At 32.7% G+C, this 10,140-nt stretch overlaps 1 protein-coding gene across 1 annotated transcript in view; it reads right to left on the reverse strand.

Annotated features, from left to right (window-relative positions):
* Window positions 1–2,795, reverse strand: part of LOC119676971 — a 3,043-nt gene extending 248 nt beyond the window's left edge. The window contains exons 1-3 of the mRNA XM_038088238.1: window positions 2,456–2,795; window positions 1,102–2,364; window positions 46–1,026 (exon numbers count right to left, since the gene is read on the reverse strand). Of these exons, the coding sequence (XP_037944166.1) occupies window positions 46–1,026; window positions 1,102–2,364; window positions 2,456–2,795 (2,584 nt within the window). The remainder of the gene's footprint in view (window positions 1–45; window positions 1,027–1,101; window positions 2,365–2,455) is intronic.
* Window positions 2,796–10,140: the final 7,345 nt, after the last annotated feature.

Below are 10,140 nucleotides of genomic sequence, written 5' to 3' on the forward strand. Positions count from 1 at the left end.
TGATGCCTAGAGCGCTGGTGACTGTATCTGTATCAAGATTCAAACTCTTTGTTGTAGTATCGCTGATGAAGTCATGATGGTTTGAATGCCATTTGTCAAGATCGAAGCAACCCTTCTGTAGAATGGCCGTTAACTGATGTCTGATATTGGTGAGTTGATCAATGGAATCTGCTCCACCTAAGAAGTCGTCGACAAAGAACGCTGATTTAATGAGTGCAGCGCCTATTGGGTATTGTGTTTCAAATTTGTCCGCCAAATACTGCAAACTCCTGGTTGCTAGGAAAGGTGCTGATGCAGTACCATAAGTGACTGTATTCAACTCGTAAGTACTAACAGGATCGGACTCCGTATCTCGCCAAAAAATATATTGGAATTTTCGATCTGGTTCATCTATCAGTATCTGTCGGTACATCTTAACAATGTCAGCCGTCAAGGCATATCGGTGCAAACGAAATTGAAGTAGCAACAAATATAACTCCGACTGAATTGTCGGGCCGACCAGTAGAATATCATTTAATGAACGTTGCGAAGTTGTTGAACATGACGCATCAAAAACCACCCTCAGCTTGGTCGAAGTGCTCGACGGTTTTAAAACACAATGATGAGGGATATAATAATGAGGTTCGTTGGTTTTCGGAGTCTCAACACGCGTCATGTGTCCGAGCTCTCGATATTGTTTCATGAATTCTTGATAGTCTTGCTTCAGTGCACGATTAGATGACAATCGCCGTTCTACAGAATAAAAACGGCGCAAGGCGATATTGTGTGTCAAACCAAGACAATCTGGTGAATCTTTGAATGGTAACCGAACGACAATTCTTCCCATCGCATTTTGGTGAACCGTTTCACGATATAATGACTCACACGCAACATGTGCTGGTGACCATGACTTTGAAGCCGATTGCACTTCCTCTATCTTCCACATCATTTCTAATTGATCGGAGACTGTATCTTCAACTGATAATAGGCATTTTGCTGCTGGTGATGCAAATGGCTGACCCTTGTACTTGCCAGATACAATCCATCCTAATAGTGTTTTTTGAAGTACTGGAAGATTTTCACCTAGTTTGATTTGACCGACAGACAAAATATCAAAGAAACTTTCAGCTCCAAGCAAAAGATCAACGCGCTTGGATTTAAAGAATTGCTCATCGGCGAGAGGTGTATTTGGTGGAACCTTCCACGACGATATATCGATTTCAGAACTTGGTTGATATGCGATGTGATTCGTAATACCAAAGTTTAAAGCAAGTTCAAAATTTGAATGACGAGATTTGATTGATGTGAGCGTCTGATACTTTATGTTGGTCAACGAACTACCAATACTGGAAACATGCAACCGATGTTTATGTTTTGCTAAACTAAGCTTCTTTGAAAACTCCTCCGTTATGAAGTTGACCTGAGAGCATGAATCAAGCAAGGCTCTACCCACTTGATAACTTCCCGATGAATCCTTCACTAAAACCAATGCAGTAGCTAGAATTATTTGCTCGGCCGATGACATATTAAGATGGGAATGGCTGGCAACGTTGTCGTTGGGCATAGCAGCGTGTTCTGTGCGTCGTGATGATCCCGCGCTCTTAATATTCGTTGGCAATTGCGAATGATGCAAGAGAGTGTGATGTGGCTTTGCGCAAACCTTACATTTAAACGTTGATGTACAATTAACCACATGATGGCGTGGCGATAAGCAGTTTATGCAGAGTTTTAGGCTCTTTACCTTTTCAAACCTTTGGACCACCTCCAGTGCCTTAAAACGATGACAATTCTGTATTAGGTGTTCATTGCTAGAACAAAATGAGCAAGAATTGCTGGATGTAGATGCAACAAATGCGTATTGTTTTGAGCGTCTGTTACTCTTGGAGTTAAGATTATTAGGTTTACGTTGTGATGATGACTGATTGCCGTTTCCACTGTCGAGTGATTCGAGAAACTGGCAATGCCTATCCAATAATTTTGAGCAATCTTCCCAACTGGGTAATGTGTCGAAGTTACGCGATTCATTCCATTTCCTACGTGTAATTGCGTCCGTTTTTTGCATGATTAGCGAGATAAGTAGAGCCTCACATATTTGTTTCTCTGTACCTAGCGAACAGAGTGAACCATACAAAGCGGATGCATTGTTTACCAGACTACGGAGTTGTTGGCTTGACTGACCCGATACTGCTGGTAGATCAAATAGTGTCGCGATATTTTCGGCGAAGATTAGGCTATTATTGGAATAGCGCGATTTAAGCCTATCCAGAGCCTTTGGATAGTTTTCATTCGAAATAGGAAATGCCTGTACTGTCTCTAGAGCTTGACCAGTAAGGCAGTTCAGTAAGTGATTAAATTTTTCAATATTTGTGAGGTATATTTCGCGATCTATGATTTGGAGAAACGAATTAATAAAATTGTTATAATCCGAGTACTTACCACTGAATGTAGGTAATTTTAACAGTGGTAATTTTTTTACTTGAGGTGGGCATCATTGCTGTTACGTCTAGCACTGATGCATTGTGGGCCTCTTCCTGCAGTTGAGACATGATTAATACTTTGGTGGAAACGTATAGGTCTTCTAATTCATCTCTAGCTGAGTCAGTTGCATCTAATTTCTCGATCAACGTCTGAAAAGCTAAGATTTGTTTAAAATATGATTCTAAAATACCTAGTCGACATTTCAGTTCTGGTTGTGAGAGCGAATTACTCTTTCCTTTGACGAACGCCTTGATTCTTGAAATACTCGCTTTCGTCGAGGCTCGCTGTTGTTTTAGTTCTGACAGTTCTGCCGTAGTGGTTGGCTCTGCCGTTGCCATTGAAACAGTTGTAGATACTTGAGAACAGCAAAGGATTTGACGAAGTCGAAAAGTCACAATAGCAACAGTGAGCTTTCCGAAATTGAACTGCTCTTACGGTGGTTGTTGTCAGACGCGACGTTGACGAACCCGCACACTTACTGATTGGAAACAAATATTAACCAGTAATCAACAAGTAAGTTAACTTGTTGTTGTTGTTGTAATTGTTCAGCGTGACCTTGATGCGGACGCGAGGTTCTATTTGGCGCTTAGCAGAACCTAAGCCGAGAACCATAGAATGCACAATAGTACACACGTACGATAGTATATAGTATATATGTACAGATGTACGATATTATTAAAGTTAGCACACTTTAGATATATAACCGTTTAGGAGCAATACTCACACGAGCACATTATGGTTACAAATTAACCAAAAACAATAAAAGCGAAAGTATGTACAATCAACAAGTAAAGATAGCTTGTTGTTGTTATTTTAACTGTCGAGCACGACCTTGATGCGGACACGAGATTCTATTTTGAGGTTAGCGGACCTAAACCGTGAACCACCAATTGCACAAGAGTATATACGTACGATAGTACATATGTAATATATATATAGATGTACGATATATTATAATGGTTAGCACACGTTAGCTATATAGCTGGTTAGAAAAAGTATTCACACGCGCACATTATGGTTACAAATTAACCAAAAACAATAAAAGCGAAAGTATGTACAATCAACAAGTAAAGGTATCTTGTTGTTGTAATGTCGAGCGCGATCTTGATGCGGACACGAGGTTCTGTTTTGAGGTTAGCGGACCTAAACCGAGAACCACCAATTGGACAATAGTATATACGTTCGACAGTCCACAGAATAGCCGTGTGGAAGAAATGCACACACGCGTACACTAATGATTACAAACTTAATAAGAAAAAATGATTACCACACGTGGGTAATATTTAGATTTTTTAACAAATTGGAGATTAATAACCACTATTAAAATTGCAAAAAGTCCTGTCACGGTCGCCAATGTAAATTATAAGCGTTTTTATAATTGGATTTTATGATCTTTATTTCAATTTCTTTAACACAATGTAAATTATAAACGTTTTTATAATTGGGTTTTGATTTCATTTAATTTATACAATTGAATTTATACAATTTCGGTTATTGATTGTTTAATCACTTTTTTATGTGTACCCGTGTGTTGACACGTTCGCGATCGAAAAACAAGAGACAGAATCAAACCAACGGAGTTTACTTGCAGCCCAAAAAATATAACAAAAAAATTGCTCATCTCGAGCGCAAAAACAAAAGGCAATAAAAACAAGTCTTAGAACCGTTGGTTTGATTACATCTTATACAGGGTTAGTTAGATAAATTAATTAACCATATATATTAACCATATAAAATATTATATATGAATTATATAATATATTAATTATAATAATTTAATTATACAATATATGATTTAAAATAGATTAAAATATAATAAAATATAATATATAAATCATATAACACATCAATTATAATAATTCTACAGAATCCTACAATATTAACAATTTGACTTTAACCGCTCTAACAGCTATCATTCCAGGGATTCCACATTTGTGTGGTCTTTCAAAATAAAATTTTACACGAAGCTTCTTTGGTTTCTGCCAATGATAAAAGCTTCTTCACTTACAAAAAGAGCTTTGGGAAATACGGTCTTTTTAAGCAAGGAGATGGCTTACAAAAAACACAATATCGACTGTATACGATAATCATACATAAAGTCGTATTCTAAAATCGTATGCAAATACTGCACTACTTGGTTTGCCTATTACTCAAAGACTATATTAAAGATCGTAATATTATAGTCTTTGACTATATATACTATAAAATATAATATATTGCTATCTTTCATGTCATTACAATACATTCTATTGTTCAGTAGATTTATTTATTAAATAATATTAAATTATTTTATAAAATTAAATAACGTTATTACAATTAAACAATCCAAATAATATTAATATGTAAATTTATAAAAAGCCAAGAGAAGAAGTAGAAAAGTTTTTAAATACGTAGACGCTATATAATATTCTTAGTATTTTAAAATGGGTTATAATCACTTTTAAATTAATTAATAATATAAAAAATATTAAATGGAAAACTTTAAATAAAAAAAACATAAGAGAATGGACTTAAATTATTTAATTTTATTTAAAAAAAATGTAGCTCAGGGAAAACTACCTAAGTTGTAAAATATTATTGTTATCAATTACAAAATCTTTCATTTATCAAAAAATTGTAATATAACACAATATTATTTGATATAATATATATTATATTTAAAAATAAAAAAAAATTTAATTTATTTGAATAACAGTATAGGCAGGGGAACAAATAGTAGGAGGAAGTGATGAGTAACCAATAAAGAGAGAAGTTGGATTCTTTGTAAGTGTGTTGAGCTTGCAACAATTTAAATTATTATTAGGTAACTATAATGATAAAAATTTTAAAATTTTATATTCGTTTATCCAATAATAGAATAAGAATGCTAACCAGGCTATTTATTGGTCATTTTTTTGTCAAGAGACAGATAAGCATAGGAATTGCTTTAAACTCCATGTGCTGACACTGCAATGAAGAGCTTGAGTCGCCACAAAACAAATTAGGATATCATCAAAAAATTTCTCGGAATACATGCAATACCAAGCGAATAATTGTCAATGAAGAATCTAATTGATATTTCTTGTCGACAACGGGTCTATATGAGATTTTATAGAATTTCTTTGTACTTTTAAAGGGTAATACAATATAACTCTGGGTTACGTTACTTTATGTACCTTATATACGCGATAGCGAATATAGAATTAGAAATGCTAAATACAGCAAATATTTTTAAGGTCTGGGGAACAAAGGTACTGTATAAAATATTTGGGGATTACCCTATACCACATTCAATACTATTACACATCTATTTATTTTTAGTTAATATCACTATTAAAGTTGTGAAAGGAAAGTTACATGTTTAATTTTCAGTTTTTAAATTTTGATTCATAATTAATCCAAAAATCATTAAATCAACAAAGCTGGGATCAAATTTTCTTCAATTTTTTCTCGTCGTAATTTTAGATTTTAATTAATTTCGCAAAAATATATTTATAAAATCCGACCCAATAGAATAACTCAAACAAATTTGGCAAATATTTTTTGTTAAAATAAATTTTATGTCCTCGCGCAGAGTCAATTTTCAAGTGTCGTATGCTGCTTTCCTCTTCCCAAGGATGCACTAAGGCAACTTAAATCAAAAATTTGACATTGAAGCACTGCGACTATTGATGTTTTCCGATTTTTCTTATCAGCATTGAATGTGCATAATTGCCGGCACACAGTAAACTGAGAAGCAATTTGCTGGATGAGATGAGGTGCGAGATGAACTCAAGGAAACTGTAAAATGTTCCACAGAATGTAAACAATGGACGAGAAATCATTTCATCACTGACAGCAGTACAGCGCAGTGGCGCTTCCAGATGATTCATGCTGATCCGTAAATATTATTCCAATTCAGACAGTTTGCTTTTGATTTTTCCCAATGCAAAAACAACGTGTGTCTGTCTTCCATCGAGAATTTATGATAATTTATTTTTAAGTTTTCTAACGTGTAAATATTTACTTTAATGATTTTCAAAAATTTGTGGATATTTTCATTTAAAATATTTCAGTTCATGAAGTGTTAAGAAGAAATTTCGCTGATATCAAACAATCGATGATTTGGACTATAATAAGTTATAATAATTTGGTAAATATTTGAGTATCATTAAAATTTTTATGGAAAAATTTTGTGACCAATTTCAGATTTTAATAATTATGACTAAATAAATAAATAAAATCTTCTAACAGGATGAGCAAATTTATTCATAAACTAATTTTTTTCTTTACATTTATTTCTGAAATTATAGTTAGTGGTAATGGAGTCCATTAATCATCATATAAAATATGACTTCTCTCTATTTTCAATGACTACAATTTATCAACTGCTTTTAGGACTTGTGGACTGATTCTGAAGATTATATAGTCGTTAAAACAAATTATCCTCGGTTCAATAAAAAGATATTTCGGATTTCAGGATATATGTAGTTCGTGTGCTTACTAGAGTTCTAACGGGATATGGTGCAAGCTAATCGATATTTTAGGGAATACGTATTCCACTGAAACTTGAGCTGCTACATGGATTGTTTAGAATTTGCAGAATAAAGAGAAAGTGAAAGGCATAAGTCATTTAAATTTAAAGAAGATAACTGGTCTGGTCTGGTAGCGATAGTGAATATTGACTTATTGGATCTTTCTCATTTTAACATACCTTTTTGACACAAACTATGAAACTTTTGATAATGACATTATCTTCAGAAATTAACATCGATCTGATCAACAATATAATGTACCGATGGAATATTTTTTATTACATCGATTGAAATCGTTTATCTACATTGACAAACCAGCATTGGTTATATCCTTAAATCTCAATATCAAATGTCAGTATCCTTGAATATGGGTCTCAAACGACTGAAAAAATGGTGTACAATTGGAACTTCACGTTTCCTGAGACACTTCCATGACAGTCACTAACTCCAAAATCGTTGTTAATCAAAAATGATTAAATTGACACATTATATTTATTAGTAAAAGTTTTGTTTTAATTTAAAATTCCATGCCTCTAAAGAAAGAAAAACATCAATTAATTCAAGTTTCAATTATACGATATTTTTAACGTAGTAGAAAGTAGAAATAAATGTATAGGGTATTATAAAGTCCATAAAGTCAAACATAATTTTTTTTTCTACCAAGCAACTTATCTTTTCCATCTTTGTAATAATAGAATAATGGATTTATGTGTAGTGAAATTAGTCAAGTGCATCCAAAATGTATTCATTTTCTATCTCTTGATCTATTCGTCCATTTTTATGACTATTTTTAATTTAAAAATAGTCTTTTCTGCAGATTTGTTACATCATTGAATTCTTCTTGCACTAATTCCCCACATAACGCATGAAAAGCTACAAAAAATATATATCTCATAGCCATTTGGAACCCTTTTTATAAATACAATTCTATATCAGTACAGAATTTCCTTTCGAACTCTAGTTAAGTATTTATCCACAACTTTTATGAGATGTCTTCATTACAGTATAACCTATACAGTTTTAATAGTGGCTTATTATAGAGCTCTTTATCTAAGATAGATATTCTCATGCAAAAAACGGTACATATGCAGAGACTCTGGGAAAAGATTTGGTTTTCCTTTGTCTAACTGTAGCCGTGACAATTACTACTTTTAACCGGTTCCCACTTCGTTTGCCTGCTTTTTATTAGGTATTATTACTATCATTAGCTTAGAGAGAGCTCTTTAAAATCTGCTTTTTAGCAATAATGATTATTTTCAAATATATCCTGGTACTAAAATAATCTATGATATACTGCAAACTACATGATCTATTTTGCTATGACTGGGAAGAATCTCCTAAGTTAGCCTGGACAAATGAAGACTTTTGATAAATCAAATAATGTTTCTTAGTTCTGGATTCCATAACTTTTTTCTGACAATCGCAAAAAACAAGCTAATAAGATGGAGAATCCTGAGAGAGGAGAGAAATTGTTGAATATTAATAATATTTGAATTTTTCTGATGTATTTAATATACTATGTATAATATATAACATATATATAAATATATAATGCAATACATTGCAAAAACAGTACCAAAAAATGTATTTCATAGTATATCTTGCCCTTTGCACAATTCTGGTTACGCCATCAAGTAGATGGAAGTTTCATTTTGAATTTTACAGAATCCTCAGGTATCGGTGTTCTTTAGTCCCTTATTTCAAAGGTGATAGCTCACAGGAGTTAAGAAATCAACAATTAATCCGAGTTCCAATCAGTTTAAACTGATTTTTATTCTTGACTCGAATTTGTTTGGAATAGATATAGCTTTCTAAATAGATTCAGGCTTTCGCAAACGGCTTATACTCTATGATTTTAAATACTGATTCAGTTTAACAAGAGGATATTCCATGAAAAACTTCAAGTCCGATAAGTGGTTTTAGTGCACTCATTGCTACAAAGTTGTTAAAGTATTATATTTCGTTAATGTCAAGTTCCTCAATACCGGGTACACAGGTGGGTGCTACTTTTTTCGCACTAGTTAGTAGTTTTAGACCGACATAGATTTTATAGTGGCCCACATGTCTTATGTCTCCTTTCTATCTCCTATTTCTATTTACAATCAGGGCCTGTAACTACTTTCTGTCACTCATGTTAAACATTCCAATCGATCTTGGCCATGATACAGTAAAACTAGATCGAGAGAACTTATTAACAGGCACCGAGCTCATAACGCTAGATTAATTCTAATTAATTCAGTTGTGTGAAAGTTTTGGTAGTCAAAGAAGGAATATATATTTAGAGAAATATTTTTTCCAGAATTCGCCAGACAACTCATCAGTAAAAACTAAGGAGCTGTCAAATTTTATAAACTCAATTCGATGGATCTTGTTTACCTATAAGGGTTTTATGCGAGGAATGTGCTACTAAAACGACAAATTTTTGCTTATTATATGAGGGGGAAGGGTATCTGTCGATCAACCACTACTACCAACCAACCTACAATCTACTATGTGGAGCTAGTGATAATCAATTAATATACTGTTAATTATTTTTATTATTTTATGGTAAATTTATTAATATTTAATTTAATACAAACAATTTTAATTTACAAAAAAAAAAATATATTTAATTTGCGTTTATTTTTTTTTTTTTGCATTTAAAATAAATTTACGTTTTTCCGTATTTGCCTTTGCCATTGCCGTACACACAAATTTTTTGTTTTTGTTTTTATAATTTGCCGGTTTTATATTGAAAGCTTGTTTGTTTTTGTTTTTCATAATTTGTTGTTGTGTTTGTTTTTGTACATAATTTTGTGCTTTTTGCCTTCTTAATGTAACTTTCTTTGTGTGTGAATTGTTGTTGTTGTTTTGTTGTTGTTGTTTTTTTTTTTTCAGTGCACTGCAATTTTTACGTTCGTTTGTACGTGCCGGTAGCTGGACCAGCTGTGCAGTCTCTCTTTACGTTGTCATCGACGTGAACGTGTGCGGCGCAAATTATCTTAAACATATGACGTTGATGTTATTGTTGTTGTTGTTGTTGTAGTATTTGTTGTTATTTTTATCATTTTCAATTCAGTAAGCATAAAATTAAAATATTTGAGGCATTCAAATGAAGATATTGGCTTTCAAACATAACAAATAACAGCTTAAATAATAATGAAGAATAAAAAAAAGTGAATTTTTAATAAGAAAAAAAAGTAAAAATATG

The sequence above is a fragment of the Teleopsis dalmanni genome, chromosome 2 (genome assembly GCF_002237135.1).
Source record: "Teleopsis dalmanni isolate 2A chromosome 2, ASM223713v2, whole genome shotgun sequence".
NCBI classification, from domain to species: Eukaryota; Metazoa; Arthropoda; class Insecta; order Diptera; family Diopsidae; genus Teleopsis; species Teleopsis dalmanni.